Here is a 27,075-nt window from a genome sequence, read left to right as displayed (position 1 = left end):
TGCAGTTTGTTGCATTGTTATGGATTGAAAATGCTATTTTGTATTTATCTGTTGAAATAATAGTCTGATTGATGACTAGTAAACCAACATGTTGAGTATCTTTTTTCTCTGAAAGCTGTTGATTATCTTTTATGGTGTGCATTTCTTCAGAAAATGTTTTATAAAAGGATCATTCTTACATTAAGAAATAAATAATTTGTTTTATTTCTACAACAGAACTTTATGTTGAGGCATCACTTTTTTTGTTGCTTTCTCTGTTAGTATAAGTTTGGGGTTTTGTGTTGTTTTTTTTTTTTAAATCTGGGTAATGTTTGAAGTGAGGTAATCAAATATGGGTAAGTGTGCTTTATCTACTTCTGTATGGGAACAGTGGGAATAGGAATTATTACCGTATGGTCTGCAATACAAAATGTTTGTCTGTCTGAATACCTGTTGATAGTTGTCTGAAACCTATTTTCCTAAATGTTTTAATCTATATTTATCTCTTATCTGTATTTCACGGGAAGAATTTGTTATACCCCCATCATCATCATCAGATTATTTATTTATTTTTACATTCACATTCTTCCTTTTGTAGTGAGCTGTAATATATCAAAATCTAGACTCTAAAAACTATATCATCTGCACAGAGAGTTTAATTAGTTTAATTTGTAGCATGAATAATTACTGTAATCTTCAACTGAATTCTGGAATGTTTCTAAGGACTTAAAGTTACTTTATGAAGTCTGAGGAAGTATCAGTAGTCCTATTCCATACAGACGTTTGTAAGTTAAATGACAGCCCAAAGTCACACAGCAAGTCATTGAGAAGCTTTGGGTTCTGTTACGAAATTTCATTCCTGTATCTGCTATCATATTCTCTTAGCCTTGCTTGCCCTTCATATAAATATGCAAAGTGTTTTTGGTAACTTTTCTTTGTTAATAATTTTTTATTTCATTTAGTTTTAAGTTTGGCACTTAAGAAAAGAAGCACATTTTGGAACTGGCGTGTCTGTAGGCATATGTTTAAAAAAATGTGTTTTTACTTTTTCCTGATGGTAACTCGATACTTACTTAACTGTTCCAGAGTACTATTGCCTTCTCCCATTACTACAGTACAAGACTGGTTTGTTTTAGTGGAACTCCGTAAGGTAGTCCTTAAAACTGATGACTTTTCTCTTTAAAAGTGTTTCTTCCTCATTGTTACAAATGCATGTTCTGAGAAATTAATGTGATGAGGTCTAAATTAGAGTTTGGCCTAAACTGCCTTGTCTGCTATCTGTTTAATACAATGGGATTTCACTGATGCTGTAGGTAAGCATTTCTGTGTCATCAGACTGCAGGCACTACTTTTGAAATTAGCATACATATCCTCTCTGAATAATGTACTTAATATGTGTGCCAAAACCAGCTTCCTAATTATATAAGTCAACTAACATTAGTAGGTATGGCAGTTTTAAAATCAAAGATTTTCTTCGCCCTTCAAACCTTCAAAATTTCACAGTAGTCATTCAGAATTCTTCATTTTAATTGCTTGTTTCTGGTTACTCTGCTTATCAGCATATCATTCTTAACTTAAGAACACATTTCCAAATTTTAAGTCCTGAAGAAAGAGTTGATGTTTCACATAATGGAGAGTCACAACAGAACTATACATAACGTCTAAAAGCTATGTTGTGTGAGAAAAAAAGAGCTAAGAGTTGTAGTAGGAAAAAAGGAAAGATAGAGAAGAATTGTAAACACACGGCTTACTTTTTGTGCCTTTGAAGAGTAACGGTACAGAAGAAATAAGAGGAAAGGAAATTTTAAAGAGTGTTACAGATAAAATGAAAGGTGAGTGATTTGATATTGTTACGGACTCTGTAATGCAGTGGCTTTGCTGAATGGTACTTGAGTAGCGATTGGGTGGGAAGCTCCATCATTCTGTTTAATCCAACTCCTGTTATCTCCGCCCTAATGGATAATGGAGGATCACAAGGGATATCCCAGCTCTTAGGCATTGCAAGTTGAATATATGGAAAGGAAATTGAATGTGTCTATCTCCTTTTGCTGTAGGCACTGTTAAAGTGAGACCTCTGAAGATGGCTTCTTTCAGGTTCAGGCTACTACGAATGCATTCTACAGAGATCGTCACTTGATTCTGTCAGTTATAAAGCTTCCTGGTTAGGAATTAATTTGTATGTCAGGTTTATGCTTGTATGTGAGGTATATTTTGAAATGATAGTATTTACAATTATTTTAAAGGTTATTCTGTGTCTCTGATATTAAACCCTTATTTATCAAGATCATCCTTTGGATGAAATTGACTTTGCATCTGAAGAACCATTCTCACATCTTTGATTTTTGTGGCTAAAGTGTGACAAATTAATATCATAATTCTGTATTTTCCATATCTTAATTCCTTTCAAAATCACTACATTTTTTCCTGTATTTTCTGTATAAGGCATATATGCAAGAATGTTAACATACATAACATTGTTTAAAGTATCTCAATTCTGCTTTATGTGTACTTTGACAGAGAAAGGCTAGATAAACTAATGAATAGTGTGACTTGATTTTTTTTTCTTTTTTTCTGTAGGGAACGGAATTTATACTTGGCTGTTTAGCAGTAAGCAGTATATGTGTGAAGTAATCACTATGAGCTAATGATCTCCTATGATGAGTACTAAATTCAGATCAATTATGTACATTTTCTAGGAAAATGTGCTATCTACAGTGATATTCTATGTTTTAATAGCATCTACTGAAATAGTAATTTTTTTGTTTACTCTAAAAAATGTAATAAAAATTCTTATTCCCATTGATAATTTATTTGATGCTAAAATAGATATCCCATCATTTATTCCTATAAACTGAGCTCAGGAACTTGTAACTGGATAGAATATTCTAGGTCATCAAGCTAAGTCCCCTGTTTTTACAAGGATGAAAACACACAGTAGTTTTCTGTTAGTCAGAATAAGCTGAGTTCCTCTAGACAAGTTATTTATTATTATCTTAATAAGTTACCTGTACATACATTCAAGTCTGAGTTTATATGTGTTGAACACAAGGACTTGGATTTCTATGCTGCATTCCGGAGATGTTGTGGGAACCCTATCTGGGGATACCGCTGCTTCCTTATCTCACACAGAAACAGCTTTCCTAATGCATCCTGAGTTGTATTTTTCTATATGGTGACTGTCTTGCATACACAGCTCAGAATCTGCTGTTACACTCAAATCCTTCCCTGCCTTGGTCATGTCTAACTGTCCTTATGTCCAAATGTTCTTATAGTTTCTTTCTTTCTTTCTTGTCCTCAAGTACATGACTTCACGGTTCATGTTATATTTGAGTGTAATATTTTTTCTATATACGTAGTAAAGTATAACTTCTTCTGAACCTGTTTGTTTTTTGTGAATGTTATACGTTGTTTTAAGAAAATACATGTATTGTATAGTATCTTCCTATACTTGCATTAAACTATCTTTTCTGTCTCAGTAGAAATACATATATAAATTAGTAATATAATGCCGGCCTTTTAAATTTCATGGTGGTGGAATTTCTGTGGGGTTTTTATGTCTTATTTTTGAAGTGCTGTCTGCTTACATTTATAATTACAAAGTAATAAATTGTAGGTATTCACTGAGAATTGATTATATTTTGTTGTTGATGGAAAAGAAGAATTCAGTCCTTTTATAGAGGAAGAAACTGAGTTGCATAAAGGTTCAGTAACTACTTAAATGTAACAAATGCTTTTTCAGTTTCTAGTGTAGAGTCTTAACTTTCTCATATTAGAATTTTATTTTAATAATTAGATCATACAGTTTTCTAGAGCATCAAACACAAAATATCATCTGTATTGTGAAAAATTTTTTGAAATCTTTATAACTTCTGTATTTTCCTTTGTAGATTGATTTCCTATCAAGAATTTTTGGCATTTGAATCTGTTTTGTGTACTCCAGATGCAATATTCATTGTTGCTTTTCAGTTATTTGACAAGAGTGGCAATGGAGAAGTAACATTTGGTAAGAATATCTAAAGAAAAACTGTTTAAGAAAGTGATTATAATAGTATAAATCATAATAATGGTTCATCACCATTGGTACATAGAAATACATATTGTGCAGTACTGCACTGATTTCCTAACAGTTTGCATGAGTAAAACTTTTTTTTTCTTTCAAGCAATACAAGCTTAAGAAATACACAGAAATGAAATATATTTTGCTCTGTCTTCTTGAATCAAGATTTTTCATGTTCCTGAAGTAGTTAATACAATGCTGTTTTGTTCAGTGTCATCCTAAGTAAAATTCTATGTCATGGACTTTGAATTTCTTCAGCGATGAGGGATTTTTAAAATATGTTCTGGATCTCCACATATCTTTGAAGAATTGTCATTAGATACAGTAAGAGCTCAATATAGAAATGAAGGAGGTCCAATCTTTTGAATCCCTAGTTTAGTATTCCTTTTCTTGAGGAGCAAATCTTACTTTAATGTTATGAGTGTAACTTCCAACTAGATCATATATTTGAAAAATAAGGAAGAAAATACGGCCTTTAAGTTTTGTTACTTTTTTTTTCTTCCTAATCACATAAATCAGTAATTGGACAAAATTCTTTAGGCTAACTATACTGCTTTATGATGTTATTAAATAACTGTTACTGACATTGCAGTTTAAGGAGGACTAGGTTTTATTTTTAAAACTTCATATGTTTATGAAAATTAGATAAATCAATGCTAAGAATTTTAATAAAATGGAATGAGAATTAAATGTTATTTCTATCCAAAAGAATAAAGCTCTCAATAAAGAAAATACAAAATATACTTGGATTTGTAACCACTTGCTGTTTGTACTATTTCATTCTTATGAAAATTGTTGCAACTTGTTGGAAAAAAAAAGCAAGGGTCTTTTTATGGAAACAAACTGCTTGACTTATGATGTCTGTTAAATTACATCATTAACTGAAGGGTCAAATACTAAGCAATTTGGATACACATCTTGAAAAGAAAATCTTTTAGAACTTAAGTGAAGGTGAAGTCAATAAATGCAGTCATTAGGAAGTAGACAAACTACTACAATCAGTGTGACCATGTTAATGACGGTATATTTAAAAATCTCACAAAACAGGGATATGCACTTTGTAGCTCTTGTGAACACACTTGAAATAGCTGGTTCCATAAATGAGCCAAAAGTAATTTCAGATTGTATACAGATTCCTCAATCAGACTGCGGATTGTTATTTTTATGAGCACATCATTATATTAAAGGCTAAAAGAACAACACAAACAAGAGAAACTGTAAAACAGAAAATGGCACAATTTTTTCCATATCTTTCTCGCTGATAGAACTTGACTAGGAAACTCTTTAGGAAATTTAAAATTTACTATTGGTTTCTTGTTTTTACAAAATTAATTATATTGCAATTATTACTGTATTTAATGGTATGTTGTAACATATCAGTGGTACATATTTTTTGCTACAGTTCCCACATTTACTGCTGCTTTTTTGCTTTTTTTTGTTGTTGTTGTTTGTAACGTGGGCTACTTATTTTTACTTCATAGGCATATCATACAAATTAATGAAGGTGGGGGAAAAGTGAATGATGGTATATGACAGGTTCAGAATTTGGTAACTCTGCAGTCAATTTCCAAGAATTTCCAAGTCAGTCTTGTGGCCTATGGAGGCTGTTTTGTAAATGAGTCTTGCATTCTTTCATTTTCACACCATGTAAACAGAAAGGCACAGAGTTTAGTTTCGTGTAAAAAGAGAATACATAAAATTAGGTCTTAAAGTGAAAAGTTTAAATAAATTATTAGAAATATACTGAAATGGAGTAAGTTTAGCCAATCAGTGTGAGAATTGCTATCAGACAAATCTCTCTTTTATGAGTGTGTAATGTATTCAGTCTGCAGATAAACCGTGTTGGTTATGGGAGCAAACGTGAGTCAAGATTTTCTAGCTCAGATGCAATGCTATGTGGATGTGATTGCATTGATTCCAAAGCTAACTCAAGCCAGCAAGTCCTGCCAGAAGTGACATGGATTTACTGAGTTTTTTCTGCACTGTGCATCTGGAACAAGGGGTGGAGGTGGTGGAGAGTGGAACACAGAATCAACTTGCGTCTGTTAGGCCAGTAACTTGAACCCAACGCTGGCTTTGCTGGATGTAAGATAATGTCTCAAAATCATTTGGGTATGACTCTATGGCATTTTCAAAAAATATCCTGATCTACTCAAATTTTTAGTTACCTGGAAAAAGTTAAGTGTACTTACTGATTTTTAGGGCTGGCTCTGTATTTGAAAGCAAGTTGCTCCAGTTGGGTTTACATCTCCTTTTGAGGATTTATTTACTGACATGGACTTGGACCATAGTTGAGCACTTTAGCTTCTTACTAAAGTCTAAATCCTCTTTAGCCTCAATCTGCCACTTGTCCCTTCAAAAGTTTAGCTTCCAACTCTCCAGCGAGGAAACTATTAATTAAATTGTATTACAGAAGAACCTCTGTCTTATGAGTTCAGAAATGGAAGAGGACAAAGTTTTTACGATTCTTTAGAAACTATTTGGTAGAAATACTTGTCAGCTATGCTGTGCTAATCAATGTCTTTGTCTTTGTCTGTGCAATATCATACGTTAATTGGGATTGTTGAAACAGGAAGCCTGTCGCTTTCATGTCATCTACTTCCTTATTGCTTTGGGACATTTTTCCAGGAGTTTTGGACATCCAGAAATCCTGTATGAATGACTGCCATAAATGTGCAGATAGTATGCTGCAATATTTGTATAGTCGGTCCACTGCAAGAACATGAAATTTGACCTACTTTGTATGAGCAAACTGTACAGCATGCTCAGTACTTTTTACATGTTTCAGCTGCACTGGACTTGCTGTCAACTTGGTGAATAAAAAGCAATAAAATGACTGTTTTAATAACCCATTGATACAAGTGACAGTGTAGTTTAAATGACTTTTTAATCATGGAGAAATAGAAAAAAAGCATTTCTTTTCCTGATCAAATGCTTGTACGTCTTCATAAATGATTCCTAGGTGAATATTTTATGGGAAATGTGTTGCTGATGAGCCCTTACAATATTGCTTTAACCATAAAATATTTAAAAGGTAAAACCTAAAGCTGATAAAGAAAAGCGTTGGGGTTTTTTTTTCCGTGCATTGTCTGTCTTGTTATGGGTTGCTATCCGTAGCCAGAGAAGACTGACAACCACTTTTGCTTTTTTGATCATGGGATGTAACTGACTGAGCTACTTAACATGAGCAAAATATTGAAAAACACTCCACAAAATTAATGCTATTGTACTAAGGAAGCTTCTTTTTATTGCTATTCTGTGCAGGTCTTTTGACCTGAATTCAGGTTAAAGCAAACCTGAATATTTAATCTGCTCAAGCTATTTGGTTTTGCTTCGATGTTGAAGCAGATAACCGTTACTGTGGTTAAAAGGTGAAGTCTGTGACTATCACTGAAACTTCTCTCAAAAACAGGTTGTCTAACTGGAAGTAAAAGGATTCTTTGTAATTTATCCCTTTGGCAAACCATACAATGATCTGGACTGTATCACTTTTAATTGGAATTGAGGCTGTTTCCAGCTGTTCTTCCTTGTAGAGTCACCACAAAGAAAGCCATTCTCTGACAAACTGGAGAATTTCAGAGACACTTTTTTTAGTTAAATACCCATGCTGGTATGGATAGAAAGATAGAGCTAAAATAATGAGATTTGGAAACAATTTTACTGCCTTCATGTTCGTGGTGATTCTGTATTCAGAATTTTTACATTATTTTGGAGATAATTGCAAAATATTTATGGAACTGAACATAAGGCTTTTAAAAACATCCTGCAGCTCAAAAGCTAATTAAAAATATTTTGCAGAGTATAATGGCCTCTTCTTTAAAGGCAGTGGGGGGAGTAAGGGGATTGGATACCTAGTAATGCAACTATGTGAAAATTACCATGATACCGGTGAACTGAAATAATAAACATCAGTGTAACAGTTTCAGAAGTTGGGTATACAGTGATACTGAAATCTTGATCATCATCTATTTTCTTAAACAAATTTTAATCTGGGAGAGAAAGTTCAGATTTCCCTTAATCAGGACATAGAATTTGAGAACACTGGAAGAAGGTGAGTGAGAAGAACAAGAGAAAGGAGTTGAATATATGTTGTTATAGTTCTTTGCTTTTGAGTATTATTTTTCAGGAAACATAGATCACTTCTAGTACTCACTCCTCCACCATTTCCAAAAGAGCATTTGGATTGAAATGCTAGGATTTGGATTTAATCTGAAGAGTTCTCCTTTATAAAATATTATTTGTAACCATAAAGGCTGGAAACCTTTTAAAATGTAAACAGAAAAAATCTCATAATCACATGGCTACAGATCTGAGGATATAAGAAAAACATCATGTTTCTATCAAGTGTGCTGTAAACTATAACTGCTATTTTTCTTGGCTTCCTGGTAGCCATATGTTAGTTGCCTGTTTTCAAGATGTCTTCTGCTTAACACATGCAGATAATGTAGGAAACATCACTGTATGTTATGACTTTCTTTTGTCCTCACATTTTTTTGGGGTTTTGTTTGTTTCTTTCCTGTTGTATGATTCAGGTTTAACCCACAGTTTTAAATACCTGTGAGCAGTGCAGGATGGGAGCCCCTCATTTTTTATAATAATAATAATAATATAGTATTAAGTTCAGAATCATAGTTCAGCAAGAGGGAATGGAAAAGGAGAACTCCACATTAAAATTACATATATTGACAATTCGTTGTTAATGGCTGTCACTAATCTTAACCTTAAACAGAATCACTAATCCTTTTAAAATAAGAGTAGAAATGCAATGTAACTATTTCTAGTTTAGCTTTCTCACTTTTCCTGCCACTTGTCATTTTGCTCTCACGTCAAAGTAATTACTGTTTTATCTACATTTGGATCACTCTTAATACACTTCTGTTGCATCAGGTGCTACCAAAAAAGTCTTTTTGCCTTTAACTGTGTTTTTTCATTTTATGCTTGAAAGTGAAAATATGTAAAATTTGCTGTTAGCAGAAATAGTGAAAAATAGCAACATAGAATACATTAAAATGCATTATGTACATTAAGGCTGAAATATGTACAAATGATGACTGAATAGACAGATTTAAAAAAAAAAAACCTATCAAACAACAAACCTTTAGCATACTTATGCTAGTACTTAAAACTATCACATTTATATTTTCGTGTCTCTAACAAGCATGATTGATGTTCCATCACTGGTGAGAGGGAATGGCAAACTCTGTTAACAGGTTGATGGCACTGGAATTGTGTGAGGTTTCCACTCTGCTTCTTGGGGAGCTGATAAGTCAAAATAAATAACAGGTACTACCTCAAGGCTTACGTGGGCCATCAACAAGACATCGTAGTATTTATAACTTACAGTATTCTTCTTCCTCCTGTGAAATTCAGTATTGCCTAAAAACTTTGTTTTTCTTATATCATTTTTCTGAGCCCGATAGGTAACGGTGTTTGATGGAGGCTGAGCCAGTCGTGTATGCTGCCTGCAGATAGCTGCTCCAGGCATCTATAATTTGTTTAAAATGATTGGGTGTGGAAATTCTGAAGCAATCTTGAGAGAATGCATGTTGCCTTGGAGGTAACGTACTAGTGCACTAGAGTAGTAGGTTTATTGTTCCTGGGGCTGATGGTAAGTTGAGTATGTCATCAGGCTGCTGACTTGTATGCCTATCTGAGAAGAAAATGCATTGCTATAAGCCTGGAAAGAAAGTTATCAGCTCAGTAGGAAAGAATTCCACTGCAGAAAGGTGAGCAAAGAGTAGGAGAAGACATTAGTAAATGAGCAACATGTATTGACAGGGACAACGAATGCATTCTGTAAAATGTCATACTAAAATGAAAGGGTTTAAAAATAATTTACTGTTTGCCCCCTGCAGAATAGCTCTGTTGGAAATTTGAAGTACTTGTAGTTTATCTTAATTTAGAAGCATTACTGGGTTTGTTTAAAATGATTGGGTGTGGAAATTCTGAAGCAATCTTGAGAGAATGCATGTTGCCTTGGAGGTAACGTACTAGTGCACTAGAGTAGTAGGTTTATTGTTCCTGGGGCTGATGGTAAGTTGAGTATGTCATCAGGCTGCTGACTTGTATGCCTATCTGAGAAGAAAATGCATTGCTATAAGCCTGGAAAGAAAGTTATCAGCTCAGTAGGAAAGAATTCCACTGCAGAAAGGTGAGCAAAGAGTAGGAGAAGACATTAGTAAATGAGCAACATGTATTGACAGGGACAACGAATGCATTCTGTAAAATGTCATACTAAAATGAAAGGGTTTAAAAATAATTTACTGTTTGCCCCCTGCAGAATAGCTCTGTTGGAAATTTGAAGTACAATGTCCTATTTTTAATTTAGAAGCATTACTGGGTTTTGACTGAGGAAGAAAAAAAAAAAAAAAAGGCAAAAAACCCCAGCATCTGTACCTTAATGTTACCTGTTTTCTTTGTTGTCAGTGCTTTGCTTCTGCTGTGAAAAAAATAAATTAAAAATAGGACATTTGATCATAATTCAAAGTGGTGAAAGTGTAGGTGATGATCATATTATGTATAATTTCTGAAATGTGATTGCCCAGTTGCTGCTGCTTCTCACATGAGTTGTTAGTTGTGGTGATGGCTATTTCCTTAAATATAAGAGAATAGCCAACAAAATTGGATTGAAAAGGTATTCTTGGATATATTGTGAAGAAAGCGTCGCTACTCTTGGGTAGAAGTAAATTTTAGTGCTATCTAGAGATGTTTGAGAATCCCAAATGGCTTTGGAAAATTGTATTTAGAGTTTCAATGGTTTTAACTGTGTCAGTTATTCACAACAGGTACATGGGTTTGCCCCTGTACCCCAAATCTTTCATAAACAAAGGCAACATGGAATTAATTGTGTTAGATACAACAGCATATCCTTAAACCCAGACTACTGTAATACATGCAGTATGCATTACTGATTGTGAGTGATTGCCTGTGGAAGAAAAATGGATAAGGCACCTCAATTTTCAGAGAAGCAACAGGCTAATTTGGATACTATATTTTTAAAGCTAGTTAGCCACTACTGGGATTCTTCAAGTACCAATACACTCAACTATTGAATATAAATTTATTAATTAATTTACCAGTATTATGTGCTGAAGAATCTTGACTTGTCATGTGTTGATGACTAGTTGTAAATGTTTTTAAGACGAAAAAATCAATAGCGTAGGAAACCGATTCTTGGTTGTTTAAGTAGTATACATTTAAATGCTTGAATGAGAGTTGTGAAAAGACCAGGGGCTTAAGTCTCAGTAAAATAATTGGAAGATTTGTCTATGTGAGCATGTATGAATAATTTCTTATAAGAAAAAAGTGAGACTTTTTTTTTTAACCCTTCTCTAAAGTTAAAAGAAGCAATCATTGGAAACAATTGAAATACAATTTAAATTTTCTGACTGCTTCAGCATGTTCTTTCCTAAGTTTTTATTAGGAGAACTCAGTGTGTATTAGAAGTCAGTTTTACAGATGTGTAAGTAGTCACTAGTTGGCACCCTGTTTGTACATTAGTAGCCAAGCCAACAGATCCAATTAAGCAGGCCTGTCTTCTGTTCCGTTCACAGTTCAGTGCCATTTTGCAAGCTCCATAGTGAGCTGCACTGGTCTGTTTGTGTTTGTAGTACATGAAGACTCCAGGTAATTTGGTCAGAAGCTGCAGTGAATCAGTGGTAGGTGGGGAACTTAAATTTACCACTTCTGGTTCCTTGATCTCTAGCAATGATGAATGAATCTACTACAGACAAGACTTTCAATGGAAGTATCGCAAAATAAAATAGTTTAGCACCATGTATTGGGTGCTTTATCTCTCATTTTCTTAACCCTCACCTTGCATATTGATACTGGTGAATAGATACAAGTGGACAGTTACAAGTAGCCAGGGTAGGTTTTTAAGTTTCTTGTTCACCCAAACAACTTGTTTACCCTACCTTGCAGTAGAAACTATGGTTTAAATTGCAGTTTTTTGACTATAGTCTGTGTTTGACCTTTAAGTAAGGGCTAAATTATAGTTAAATCACTTACTTGCCATAATCTGCCCTTTGAATATGTAATCTCAAACTAACTGTGAAGCAGGTGATCTAGCCAAGGAATCCTACTTTCTATGTCCTCGTTCTGAGACAGATTTGTTATGAACATTCCCCTTCCTTTCCTCACTGAAAAGATAAAGCCATATAGTGATTTGCCTAGATTTGATCTAGAACTAGTCGAATGGCTATAAAATTGAAAGAATGAACGAATCAAGTAGTCCTTTAGCATGGAGAAAGCAGCACATTTACTCCAAGTAAATAGCTCTTGATGGAGTTATCAAATGATATTAAAGTTCTTCTCATTGCATTTTGTCTTGTAGCAGAACTGTTTAAACATATAAAAGAAGAGGTGTGTTTTCAGCTAAAATATTTTGTACTTTGTTTTAAATTTAAGCTATATGCCACATTTTGTTTTGGTTGTTAGGAGGTTCTAGGTTAGTTGATAAATCAATTCAGGTACTTTGAGGTAGATTTTGAAAAGTGTTCATGTGGTATGGGTAGATGTCCGGTTATACTGTTTATGTGGTTGGATAATCTGCACAAAAAACAGGCTTGTTTTGCAGCATGGCAATGCTGTGTAGGAATAATGCACGCTTTTTTTTCAGATGAGGTTTTTGACTGAATTCAGACAATACATTTGGCATTGAGATTTCAGTTGTACAGTATACATACAGAGAATTCCATATTCTGAAATGACCGTTTTTTTCTTTACTTCATTTAAAAGAGAACATCTCTATCTTCACTTATCTTAAAACATTTTAATAACTGAGACTACCAATTACGTTTTATAGGATTTGATTTTTGTGCTAAGGCTTTATCAAAAGCTTTTAATAAGGTGCTTTCTGCTGAGTTGATGATATGTTTTAGATGGCATTTCTTATACCTATCTTCAATAGACATATTCAGACAGTGTGATTGTAACAATCAAGTTTCAATCAAACCATACTTAGTATGACAAATATTGTGTGAGATTGTAATGCAGGTATTCGTGCTCTTGATAAAGGGCTTAATTTGACTCCTAGCAGAGATGGAGAACCACTATTGATTTTTATATCAGAATGCAAAATAGCTCTTATTTGTCATGTATGAGGGAAATTGCTTCGTAATTAAAACTAAATAAAACACTCGCTCCAAGGTTTTATGCAGTACAAAAGTATCATGTTGTGGCAACGTGATGCAGATCTTAAAAAGATCTGTAAAGGTTTGGTTAGCAATTATTCTTAACAAACTAAAACACTCCTTAAACAGCTGCTTAAAACATCATTTGTTTGTGTCCTTCCTGGAATGTTTGTAGATTTACTGTACCCCAAAGCTCACTTGTTGTTTTTCCCTCCCCCAAAGCAAATGTCAAAGAAATATTTGAACAAACTATTATTCATCTTCAAATCCCCTTCAACTGGGACTGCGAGTTCATTCGACTGCATTTTGGACATAACAGGAAGAAGCATCTTAACTATTCAGAGTTCACTCAGTTTCTTCAGGTCAGTTATTAACCTTCCTCCAAAGTAGAACTAAAATTCATTTACGCTTCTAATAATACACTAATACCATTATAAATTTTGAGCTTATTCTGGTAGTGATAATCATTATCTGATACTAATCCTGACAGTTATGATGAACTGTTATTTCTCCATACCAGTTCTGTAAACAGGGTGTACTCATTGTGCTTTAACTTGAATACCATCCTATAAAAGAATGGGACTAAATATACTGTTTATGAAATTAATCATTTTACTGATTGTCATTAAACTGGATTGAGGGTCTACTTTTTCTGTCATAGGAATTTAATAGCAAAACTAACCTCTACCAGAGAAAGATTGCATCCTTAATATAACCAGTTGTTATTAACCATATAACCTTCCATATAAAGGTTTTATCTTCTTTAACATTTCTTTTAGTTTTATGAATGTTACCCTAATACTTACCCTTTTTTTCTCTTGCTGGCATGCATGCTACCACACATATGTTGGGAGTTTGGTCTTAAATGCAGCCAACTTTGCAGGAGGCAAATCTGCTTTCCTGAGATGTTGCTGAAGCACCCTCTAGGGATCAGGCTTTAAAGGATCTCACTCCTAGAACTGGACTTCATGCTTAGCCAAAAAGTTACAGTAAAACATATTATGAATTGAACATTAGAAGGAAGTAAAGGAAGACATCAGTTATAAAGGGTGGAGGAAGAGGAAAGTAGGAGAAATGTACATTGTAATTCATGAGAAAGGAGTTCGCAGAATTGTACGTAATTGCACTGAATTCCATAAATTAACATGTAGTGATCACCTCATGGTATTACTTAAAATTTTCTGTCTAGCAGACCTGAAGAAAAGTAGATTATGCACTTCCAGAGCTGGCCTTTGGTACAGAATAGTTTTGGACATACTGTCTTAAAAGTAGGGAGTGACAGATGTACTTTGATATAATCTGTAATTATTGTCCAGGATAAAAATTGAATCATAGAATAGCTTCGGTTGGAAGGGACCTCTAAAGGTCATCTAGTCCAACCCCCCTGCAATGAGCAGGGGCATCTTCAACTAGATCAGGTTGCTCAGAGCCCCGTCCAACCTGACCTTGAATGTTTCCAGGGATGGGGCATCCACCACCTCTCTGGGCAACCTGTGCCAGCGTTTCACCACCCTCAGCATAAAAAATTTCTTCCTTATATCTAGTCTAAATCTCCCCCCCTTTAGTTTAAAGCCATTCCCCCTTGTCCTGTCGCAACAGACCCTGCTAAAAAGTTTGTCCCCATCTTTCTTATAAGCCCCCTTTAAGTACTGATAGGCTGCAATAAGGTCTCCCTGGAGCCTTCTCTTCTCCAGGCTGAACAACCCCAACTCTCTCAGCCTTTCCTCATAGGAGAGGTGTTGAACCCTCTGATCATTTTTGTGGCCCTCCTCTGGACCCGCTCCAACAGGTCCATGTTTTTCCTGTGCTGATCTGTATCTAAATCTAGAGCAGATTCTAGAAAAACATGTCTAACTAGATAGGATCTGAAGTCTATATTGTAAATTGAGATACTGGAGTTTGGCACAGTCTTTCAAGGCTGCGATATAACTTGATGTTACTTTCAAGGAATAAACTGTGTCCTGCGTTTGATACTACATATTTTAAGTGATCCCAGGCACAAATTCGGGGCACTAGTGCAGAAAAAGAAACAGATTGCTAGTAAGAATCTTTTTGTTGGGAACCCAGAGCAAAGTGATAAATACCTGTTCTGGTTTTATGTTTATTGTTCCAAGATACTATCATGTAAGATACAGTAGCCTCTTACTGTCATCATATAATAAAAACTTTTAGTAGGGAAGGGTAGTATGGGCTGCGGTAATTTCAATATGTACACAAGTTGGATATTGTTGTCCCTCCTTTTAGATCAGGTTGGTTTTCTTATTTGGTCTAACAGCATCTTGTGGGATTTGAGACTTGGATCAGAGCAGGCTTTTTGCACCCTAATCTAGAAAACCTTGATCTTGAGGTTATAAGACTTGAGAAATTACTGTAAAGGTGATATAAGCTAGATAGTTTGCCCTCTTCTTACTGTCTGTCAGAACATGATTATTATTTTAGCTGCTTCTAGAGGTCTGAATGACAGCTGAATGTGTTTTATTGTTTGCTTGAATAGAAGGAAACAACTTTTTCTGGACATAGAATTCACAATCATCATTATTATCTTGAGGTTAGGTTACTGCAGCGTGCTTTATATGAAGGTTTTTACAGGTTGTACAGCAGTTTTGAATTGCCTGAAATGAGTGACCATTTCTGACATTATGGGAGGTAGCCGTTGGGGGCAATCTAAATCTATATTATATAATTTTCACTATCCTCCTGTTTATTTTCAAGTACTTTTCAATGAGTTAGTCTGTAATAGCCTAGTCATATTTCATCTTGGATGTGTAAGAGATCAGCTCACTTTGAGTCTTTAAGATCAATATTGGAAGTTTCTCTAGCAGTTAAGTATTTAATAAAGGAACAGATAGCAGACAGGGCATGGGTATGTGAAGTTTATTTCTCAGATCAAAGTGTGTATTTCCTTACAGTTGAATTGAGGCTTTTCTTTGACAGAGGAATGAATCTGTGGATAGAATCAGTATGCAGACTTCTTGTTTTAGTTGAGCTGGCATTTAAGTTTAAACTGCAGTTGTGCTGTGGTCTATGCGCACAGACGTATTGAGGCATGCTGTAAGAATTTGAAATTAGTGAGAGTTTTGTGAACAGTGTGAGTTACAGAATTTGCTTCTAATCTGCTATTTCTGAATATTCATTCTAGGAGCTGCAGTCAGAACATGCAAGACAAGCCTTTGCGTTGAAGGACAAAAATAAAAGTGGTATGATAACTGGGCTGGACTTCAGTGACATCATGGTTACCCTTCGCTCGCATATGCTAACTCCATTTGTGGAAGAAAATTTAGTTTCAGTAAGTGTAAAGAAAAGTGCCTTGAATTTAGCGTTCAGTAGCTGTAATGTTTTAAGATGTTACTGCTTCTCTCCCACTTTGTCTTCTCCTACCTGTTTATCACTGCCCTGGTGCTAGAGATTATCACCTTCATAATAGAGTGGGCAGGGTAAAACATGGCAGCACTCCTTGGCTGCAGTAGTGGAAAAGTTTGGCAGTCTGGTTTACATGCTTAAAGTGCCGTTGGAAACAGTTTGAGTTAGTCTACTATACTTTCCACTGAAGCAGGGCAAAACAGTACTTAGCACAGAAAGAACATTCATTTAGGACAAAAACATCTAATTTTTATATTTGAATATATGACAGATCTCAAAAGGTGGAGACTACTTACAGTTTTGTCCTTTTATACACTCTTACATTCTTTTCTTTTTCAGATCAGAATTTGGAAAATCAGTATGTAGATTCTAGAGGTAGAATGGTTACAGCTGTGGTAGTCTGGCAAGATCTGTAGGTAAAGTAATGACATAAAAGTTATAAACTAAAAGTATATAGTATAAAAAGTATATAAGAATGAAAATTATATAAAATAAAAAGTAATAACTTTTATCTTACTATTTTACCTATAAATCTTGCCATGCCTAACTAATAAGGCATACCGTCTTCTGACAAATTTATAGTATCTACTAACTTTAGACTTTGAAATAAATGGTCACTGCTGTATGTGATGCAAGAAGTCAGTTAGTGCCTTTATCTAAAATAGCATTTACATGCATTTCTCTATTAGAAATAGAGAGTATTAGAAAAATACTGTGACACATTTAGTGTGTGTATCAGATAAATTGAAAATAAGGCATACCGTCTTCTGACAAATTTATAGTATCTACTAACTTTAGACTTTGAAATAAATGGTCACTGCTGTATGTGATGCAAGAAGTCAGTTAGTGCCTTTATCTAAAATAGCATTTACATGCATTTCTCTATTAGAAATAGAGAGTATTAGAAAAATACTGTGACACATTTAGTGTGTGTATCAGATAAATTGAATAATAATCTACTTATATGATTATTTCCTGATCGTTTCCTAATGTTAAATTTTTACCAAAAAATAGTATCCTGTCTAATAATTCTCCCCTCATGCTTCTATTAAGAATATCTTAAAGTTACAGCAGTAGAAAGATATCTTTAATTGTTTCCTTATTTGCTCAAATGGATGTTTCTGTAATTTGTAACAAGATGTTGTAAAAGGCACTTAACTGCATTCATTTAATTTTTAAAGGTAGCTGGTGGAACTGTTTCACATCAGGTCAGCTTCTCCTATTTCAATGCATTTAATGCCCTTTTGAATAACATGGATCTTGTTAGGAAGATATACAGTAATATAGCAGGTACAAGAAAAGATGTTGAAGTCACAAAAGGTAAAGTATATTTCTTACATTTTATTAATTTTTTAGTTCTGTCCAATTTGTAATCTGGTGTTGCATATGGGTTAAGGCAAGTCAGAGGCTGCAATAGTATGCAAGGTTAGGGCTACTGTGAAAGTGTTTAAAGGGTGATTTTCATCCTCACAGGTTACTAATGATTTTCAGCTAGCTCATTAAGGAGAAGAATTGGGATTCTGGCAGGAGCCATGTTGGCTGTATTAGTCTGAATGGATAACTGCAAGTCAGTATATTGTTGAGGATTTTACTACTCCTTGAAAGGGATGCATGGTTGCTTAGAGATAGAAAGTTCCTAGGGAATGTGATAGAATGGGTTAAGTTTGAAAATCCATTATCAGTAACCTCCATGTTGTTTTAGCTCTAGTTACTTTATCCATGATTAAATCTTTTTTAGAAAAATGGTAATAATTTATAACTTCTTAAATGCTTACTTGCTTGAGTGGTTTTAAATGTAGTTTATGTCTGTTAGGACATAGCTAATCCCTGTGCATATGAAAGGTTGCCATTTCAGTCTTGCCGCAGGCATGAGTGGATTGCTTTTGTAGTCATTTTATGACAGATTTTATCACTGATTTTATTACCTGTATGGATGGGACCAGCAAAGCCTATGTGTGGTAAAAAGCATGCCAAGTTCCTTTTTTTTCTTCGTTTGGCTTATGTTCATATGCTCTGCATACCTTTGTCCCTAAAGGAAAGCATAAAATGCCTCCATCCTCCAAATTGTGCTAACAAATTGCCTAGCAATGTTTTTTGGTGCAGATGCATAAATACACCTTGCTTGGATTTGTGTTGTGAAAAAAAGCTACTGTGTTTTCACTGCTCAGACTTGTTTACTCTAGCTTGCCAATCATGTCATGAACATGTCATGTAATTTGGCTAGTTGAATACCTAAGCTTGGGCTCATTCAGAGCTAGCAGAGAAAGAAGTCTGAACGTGATGGCAATAGATGAGTCAGTTGCCCTTAAAGCTGTGAATAATGGACCATTATTCTGTTCTGTTCTGTTTTGCAGAACTTCAGAAACAAGAATCACAAATTGTGGGTGTGGTTTTATTAAGCTTGCTAACATGAGGATTTTTGTTGACTTTGATGAATTCTTACCGTAAATCAGAGCTGTGGAGTCAGACTTGCTCTGGGTGGAAAAGGCCTGTTTCAAGATAGATGTTCTCCTAAAGATATCTTTTCCCTTTGCATTATGGATTTTGCTTCTTGGTGATAGATTTCATTTTTATGATATTAAAGTTATTTGTGAGCATTTAAAGAGGAAATGTGACAAATAACACAATCGCTTTATTTCTCTTTCCCTTTTAAATCCAGAGGAATTTACCCACTCCGCAATCCGATTTGGACAAGTTACACCACTGGAAATAGATATTCTCTACCAACTTGCAGATTTATATAGTGTTACTGGGTAACATAATAATTTTATCATTTTACAATCATTATTTTGCTGTTTTCTGTGTGAAAACTACTCATTTTTGTCTTAATTTTAAAAAGTTGTGTGTTCCATTGTATTTCATGACAGTAATTTATTCAATATAAACTGACTTTGGTGTATGCATGGGTTTTGTAAGTGAATTGTGTACGTCAAGCACAATTATTAATTGTCATATTATAGGTATACATATAAAATAGCAAAATACATTACAGTAGTCCCAAAAGGCTACAATACACTGGTATTATTAACTTTAAGTATTGAGGATGTTTTATATGGGTCTTTAACGCATGTGAAATCTTAGGTAGGAATACCTAGAAATAGTTTAATTTGTGTATTATATCCTTTGTTACTAGTAATCAAGAACTTGCTTTTGAATAATCCAAGCTCCCTTTATCTCCACTTGTGAGCTACAAGAAGAGAATGCCCTTCTAACTCCAAGGATTCTTTATTGCAGTGTAGCAGACTTCTTAGACGTGCATTCAAATATGACAGGTGTTTTTTTAAACTCAGGATGTATTCTGTGGGGTGAGGCCAGGAACACTGTATTGAATATGTTTGATGTTTTATCGAACAGTAATTTGTTTTTCTCTGCCTTGTGTAAAGGCGTTTAACTTTGGCAGATATTGAGAGAATAGCACCGCTGGCTGAAGGTGCATTACCTTACAACTTGGCAGAACTCCAGAGGCAGGTAGGTACAAGTGATACATACAATAAAATTGTTGACGTTAAGTGAATGTTTACATGTACTTGCATATGAAAAATACGAAGAATACACTTTAAACAGATTCCTAACAAGTGAAACATGCTGTGTGTATTGCTATAAGGATAGAAATGGGGCAGACCATTGAGTGTGTGTCTAAACAAGATATTAGATGTCATATTGAAGGATGGCCTGTTTAGATACGAGTATGTATAGATACTTGGATTCCTTACTGTGAATACATTTGTTCACTCCTGAAAAGGCCTTTCATTTCACTAAGTACTCTAACCCTGTAATTATAAAATTATTTTTAGATAGTAAAAAATATGAGTATTAAATGCAAGGCTTATAAATGTGTTCTTTTTTGAAAAAATGGATGAAATGATTGGCTTAACCATTTATCTAAAATGATCATTGAATTTTACTGTACTTGTTGGCTATCTGACCTGGACAGTAGAAGGGGAATTCAAATTTATTGGGACTGATGAAAAGGGTAGAATCAGAAGATGAAAAATATTGCAGTAGAATGTTAAACCTCTGTTTCACCAGATCTTTACATTCATGTTTGCTAGCTTTGCTTTTATCATAGTTTCTTTATTAAACATACACACGTATAGGACAGCATAAGAGTCCCAGACTGTGCAGTAGGATTTTGAATAAAATTGTTTCTTACTTAGATGGCTTTTTTTACAACTGTAAGAACTGAAGATTTAGGCCCAAACATTATGCAGGTGTTTAGCTTATGTTTAGACTTTCCGCCACAGTTACTGGGTACCATACTGCTCACTTTCAGGAGTACAGCTTGCAAGTTTGTGTTAAAAATAAATCTAGATTTTGGGGGCTTATCTTCACTATGTTTTGGGTTCAATATATAATCTGAGAGGATTTCTTTTGCAAGCAGATCTGTCTAACGCTAGTTAAGCTGTGAATTAAATTTTGCCTTAACCTTCATCTAACGTTGAACCTGAAGTACTGCTGATACTGAAGCTCGCAACATAATGGGGAGTCTGCTGTGCTGCTAATAGAAATATTCCATTCCGGATATATTCTAGGGAAATCCTTTTTCTGGACCATTTTGTAAGTGACTGCTCTCATGAGAGTAGTTCGGGGGAATTAACTCAACTGTTAATAATGTAAAGACAATAATGCACTCAAGAAAATCCTTGAAATGGTTACACAGCAGATTCAGAAAGGGAGACATACATACATGGTGAATTAGATGGTTGCATAGTCATAAAATACATAGGCCAGTTGCACATTGGTGTTTATTATGCAAAACAAAAAAAAATAGGATCTGATCTTAAAAGTTTCTGATGCACAATCTGTTATTTATTTTTACTGTTAGAACTTCATGAGAAATTGCAGTTCCGCACAGAGCTGTACATTCTCGAGTAAGAAAATACAATAGTGTTCATCTGAACCAGCGCATTTTGCTCCAAGGATGTCTCCCACATCCCCTTTCCCTCTGTAATATACAAAGGGAAGTAGGATATCTAATTCTTAAGATCTTGTATGAGCATATCCCGTAGTTCTGACTAAATACATCTTTGTGTACTCAATAGATAAATATAATTTTTCATCCTGAAGGTTCCCATTTTCTTACAATGTCTAAACAATTCCAATTCTCTCTCTTTCAGTCTGCATTAAGAGTTTATGGGGTGCCTGTCAAGACATCCAAGGGCTCTGATTCCCAAGTGGGCATAGCCTGACTTGGGCTGCGTTCTGCTCCCAGCTGCCCAGACCTCGCTTGGTACCCAGACAGCTGAGCTTCTTACGAATCAGCTGCTGAACAGCCACATCTTGCAGCTCAGTATTTATGGCAATCTGACACTGGTGATGAGTTGCGTTAAAATGCTGCTCCTGAATCGCAGTGATTCAGCAACTGATTCCCAAGTAGCTCAGCCATCTGGGCTGTTGGGCAGGAGGACGTGCAGCTGGCAGCAATACCTTTGTCAGCCATTCCAAGCTACGCTGTCTCCCACAAGGTGAAATTCAGATTCCCTACCCTGGTGATGCCAGTCACAGTACTGCTGCAGGGTGGCCTGAGATAAAGCGGCAGCACAGTGACAAAATCACCTGTACCTTGTTGGCCACGTGAATGTCTTGTATTTGCCAGTGGATGAGGGGTCCCAGGAGTCTGTCTGAAAATGAAAGCCTGCGTTTATAAAGCCTTTTATTTCTCAGCGCACTTTTTGTGTATGTTGCAAAGAGGTTCCTTGAAGCAGTTATATCCACTACAAAATCTAGGATATGTGTCAGTGACAGGAAAATTTTGAATTAGTTCAACTGCTATGGTTGAAAAATTGTCCTATACAGAATATAGCAGCAAGTCTTCCATATGTGGGACTTCAAGTGTATTTTGTTTACTGTTATTACAGGTGGATTTGATCATTCAGTTCTCTTTCAAACAAATTGGTCTGAAACACAGTGTCTGGTCTGTTCTTAATGTTACCGCTCTGTTGTCCTTAGGTGATTAGACATATCTGAGCCAATGAAATAAGTGTCCAAAACCTACTTAATGGTAACAGCCTTCCTATGGATTCCTCAGGACAAGAATGATGGAATGAATTGACGCAGAAATGTGTATGCAGTGTTTATCCAGACTAATGAGAAATATTTTTGATGAAGTTTTGTAATTACATTCTGAACTGCCAACTTTGGTTTTAATTGGTGTCTTTGTGGCACTCACCTTTCTGAACAGACAAAATAGTAACTTTCTTTTGTTTTACACTTCAGAATTACCTTTGTAGCTTGGCACTGTTATGAAATGAGCTCACTGATTAAAGTTTCACTCATCACTAGATGAGTGAAACATCTTTTCACACTCTTTTCACACTCTTGGAGTAATACATTATATTTTCACCCTATTCTACATTCTGTGTTAAGAGAGCACAGCAGAAAGCAAAGTAATTTAGTTTTCTTTTGTTTTATAAGGAAGTCTTTTATTAGACCTTATCCTTTGTTAGCCTTATATTACCTTATTGAACGGTAACGATAAAATGAAAGATAACCCTTTCTGGAAGAGAGAATATCATTCCAGTGAGGTCCAGCTGTCCCTGGAAAATGAAAACAAGTCTGTAATCACTTTTATGTGATTTTAAAATTCCTTCTTAAAGGAAAATCTAAATTTTTACATAAACTCACTCTATCTTTGTAGATTTGGTGGAAATGGAAATTAGCCTGCTTTCAACCATGTTTACTTTATTGTCAATTTTTTCATTGTGTAAGATTTTCTTAAAGCCTAGCAGATGAATATCCTATGAGGATGACAGCTACAGTAATTTTCTGTTTATAAATATTCATGATTTGAAAGCTATAGCATTAATTACATTCATTTACATATCCATCTGAACACACAAACTGCAAACTTTGTGGACACTTATTTAATAATATCAAAGTGCCATTTCCTTCACAAAGAATTTAATTTTTAACATCCAGTGACATATTCATTAAGACTAACGTCTGAATGTAATGACTGGATTTTGATGAGAGCTTAGAAGAAAAAGAATAACCTTAAAACAGCTAAAAGGAAGCAGGTGTGCTAAACTAGGAGAAAATTTTTGTGGAATGAAAAAATAGTCCTGTTTCTAAGCCTTTTTGGGGTAGTATTATTGCATGTGTCTGTTATTTACATGAATCAAAAGATACATCTCTGTATTTTAGAATTTATTTTTGTAGTTATTTTGTTTTTATTGTGGTTTTTTTTTAATAAGATCAGGAAAATTTAGTGTTTTAAGACTAGTGAGGACATTCTTCAGATTTATTGCTTCTATTTGCTTGTAAAGGCAATACATCTGATTTATACTTTTTTATGCTTCCACATGTGCAGTTTATAATTTTGGTGCTACCCAAAATTTCTCTGTTCTTCTCCATTAAGCTATATTGTTGGGGGAGGAAAATGTCTCGTGGAAGGAAATGGTGGTAGCGATATCTTTTTCTTCTGTGGAAAAACCGTATAGAATAGAATTCATGTTTTTTTACAGGTAATGATCCATCTTAATCTCATAGGTTTTTGTTCTACATTGTGTACATACAGTGTAACGTGCAATAAAGGCAGGTTTTTGCACATCCAATGTAATACCAGTCCAAACAGAGTAGCTTACACTGAGGTACATGCTGTCTTTCTGTGGAAATGCCACTTTCCAGAGCTTCAATAAGCTGAACATAACTTAGTTCTTGGTGCGTTAGCTGTGAAATGTGCATGTGATAATCTTTGTGGAGAATTCATAATCTGCATGAGAGCAAAGCCTCCTGTAGCAGTCAGAGGTCTGTATACATTCCAGCTGTGCTGTCAGGAGCGCATCTGCTAATGGTACAGGGTGCTTTTAAGAAAAACAGGTTTGTGTTTGGGAGATGGGCTTTAGTATCTGCTTTAATATGGAGTTTAACAGTTAGTATCTTGGCCACTTATATAACCCAGACAAGTTATACTGCATAATATAAATTCTTCTCTAATCCCCTTATTTATGTTTGGAAGAAAATTTGGCCCATCTTGCATACTTTATAGTGCAAGTTTGTGAACACTTACATCTTGTTTACCAGTTACCTTGTTTCTAATAACCATCTAATAATATGATTATGAGTCTCTGCAAATATTTTCTGTGCAGACTTGTATTTATTTAAAACACTAATACATTTATATTAGTGTATGTGATTGAAGTGAGTGAGGTCATCATTGTGTCTGTAAATTATCAACTGCCTGAAAAAGTCTTGTGGAGAATACTTTGGGGAATAGTTGACTTTTTGCTTGTTTTGAAGACTTGAAACGTCATGTTTATGCTATGTATCAATGTATATGTAATCTTAAAATATATCCCGTGCTGATAAATGATGTCTGTGAGATACTGTATTCCTTTTGAGATATTGAGGTTTATTTGAGCCAAGAGGGGTTCTGCGCCTTACAAATTTGAAGGCAACAGAATGGAAAGTAGCAAAGTTGATTTGACTTTCTTTCTACTTTTTCTTGACCATAGTTGTTTCAGTTATACTAGGAATATGTAAGGAAGAATATTTTCTGAAAGGAATATTTGAAAAATGTGCTTCATTCATTAGGCGTTATGGAAATTACATAGTAATTTCTTTTTTTTTTCCCTCCTTAACATAAAGCTACCAATTTTTATCATACTCTTTCTGTAATGTTGTAAAAGCCAATTCACAGGCATCTTTGTTTTCCCATGCAGATTTTCAAGCTTTTTTTTTTCTTTTCTTTTCCTCACACAGCAATCTTTTGGAGAGTTAGGCAGGCCTATCTGGGTCCAGGTAGCTGAATCAGCTTACAGGTTCACTTTGGGCTCAATTGCGGGAGGTGAGTAATATTTCTGACCAGACTACTTGGTCTCATCTAAGGTGCATTTCTTGGTTATACACGTGAAGAATTGGAGGGTGGAACCACTTTTGGTTGTGCCATTCCCTTTCTTCCCTTATTGCTTCTCTTCTAGTATCCCTCCACAGTCCTCTGAAACTACTCCAGTAACAAATTTCCTTACTGGTAATTCAGATTGGTTTTCTTTGTTCTGTGCACCTTGTTTTATGTAATAGTGTAATCCATTCTCCTTGAGACTTTTTTCTTACTTCCAACATATCAGAGATCTTACCAGCTTATATATTCATAAAATGATATACCTCACCAACAATGATGTTGCAGAAATAATACTCCAAATCCTTTCTTAACAGCTGTTGGTGCTACTGCGGTATATCCCATAGACCTGGTGAAAACTCGTATGCAGAATCAGCGCTCCTCTGGTGCAGTCGTAGGAGAGTTGATGTATAAAAACAGCTTTGACTGCTTTAAAAAGGTTTTGCGTTTTGAAGGCTTTTTTGGTCTTTACAGAGGTAAGTGGATAAAAAATATATATATCGAGTTGGGGGTTTTCTGCCCTTTTTTTTTTTTTTTAATACCTCAACAACTAGTTTCTTATGGGAAAACCAGGAAACTTGATACCTTGAGCACTGTTCGTCATAAACAATTGCTGGGAAAAACTGAGCATATTTTTGTTGTTACTGATTTGCTCCTTGCTGCTTAGGTTGTTTAAAGTCCTAATTTCTGGGGTGTGAGTGTTGTGGATGTGATTGTTATCTCACAAACTGAGGATTGTAACTTTTGGCTGGGGGCAAACATCAGGAGCAGATTAGCATCTGAGGAATAAAGATCTATTTTACTGCAAATATTTTTTGTTAAAAGAGATGAAAGACAGTCATTTTGAAATGTACCTGTTAAACTGGATGCCAGATCTTATGCCTCATACTTTTGCAGGTAGTGGGACTTGTTTTATGATTCTATCCTGTGAACAAGAAATTGCATCCTGCTGTTGTATTATGTTGCTCTGTTTTACTTTAAAATATCAACAGTGGAACTCATAAAAGTTGTAATGTAAAAAAAGAAAAAAACCCTCCTCTAAAATACAGATTAAGAATTCAAAGCAACTTTTTATCAGTTTTATCAGTTAGTCTGAAAGATACCTTACATCTTCTTTTAGCTTAGGAGAAGATTCTGAACGGGTTTTTATCGCATCAATAAGATGACTTACATAGAGGGTACATGCTAGCCAGTCCTCTGAAATGGATATTTAGTTGAATTCTCTGTTTTTAATTGTAATTTCACATAACTTCATGAAGTGCACAATTTTCATAAGGATCAGTAAGGTATTTATTAATTGGCACACTTTTTTTTTTAGTTGGAGCAAAGTCACTCACTTCTGTGATGGTCACAGCTTTTTTTTTCTGCTTTGCAATGTGTTCTGTCAATGAAGACACTGGACAGTCTCCTTTAAGGACGGCATCTGAGAAGTTTTGCATGTGAAAGTCTGTAGATTCTGGCTAAAGAGTTTTTGTAATCTTGCAGGATTTTGCTATGCAAGTGAGTAGAGGGAGGAATATGTCAGTGAAAATGTTAATGAAATAGCTGTAATCTCTGTAAATTACGTCTTACTGGTAAATTGTTTTCCTTTTTTGTTGCTAAATCTTTCACAAAAGCAAATACTCCTTGACTTACATTTATGAGACTATTTCTACAGTGCTGTTCTACAGTACTGTTTTCTCTCTCTTCCCGCCCCCCCCCCCACCACA

General features: G+C 34.9%; 1 protein-coding gene across 1 annotated transcript in view; it reads left to right on the top strand.

The window, feature by feature from the left end:
* Window positions 1-27,075, top strand: part of SLC25A12 (solute carrier family 25 member 12) — a 51,399-nt gene that overhangs the window by 7,090 nt on the left and 17,234 nt on the right. The window contains exons 3-10 of the mRNA XM_009278575.2: window positions 3,867-3,982; window positions 13,393-13,532; window positions 16,310-16,456; window positions 17,712-17,850; window positions 19,190-19,283; window positions 19,914-19,998; window positions 25,231-25,315; window positions 25,684-25,842. Of these exons, the coding sequence (XP_009276850.1) occupies window positions 3,867-3,982; window positions 13,393-13,532; window positions 16,310-16,456; window positions 17,712-17,850; window positions 19,190-19,283; window positions 19,914-19,998; window positions 25,231-25,315; window positions 25,684-25,842 (965 nt within the window). The remainder of the gene's footprint in view (window positions 1-3,866; window positions 3,983-13,392; window positions 13,533-16,309; window positions 16,457-17,711; window positions 17,851-19,189; window positions 19,284-19,913; window positions 19,999-25,230; window positions 25,316-25,683; window positions 25,843-27,075) is intronic.

The sequence above is a fragment of the Aptenodytes forsteri genome, unplaced genomic scaffold (assembly GCF_000699145.1).
Source record: "Aptenodytes forsteri isolate BGI_AS27 unplaced genomic scaffold, ASM69914v1 Scaffold257, whole genome shotgun sequence".
Taxonomy (NCBI): Eukaryota; Metazoa; Chordata; class Aves; order Sphenisciformes; family Spheniscidae; genus Aptenodytes; species Aptenodytes forsteri.
This window is presented reverse-complemented; position numbering and strand designations above follow the sequence as displayed.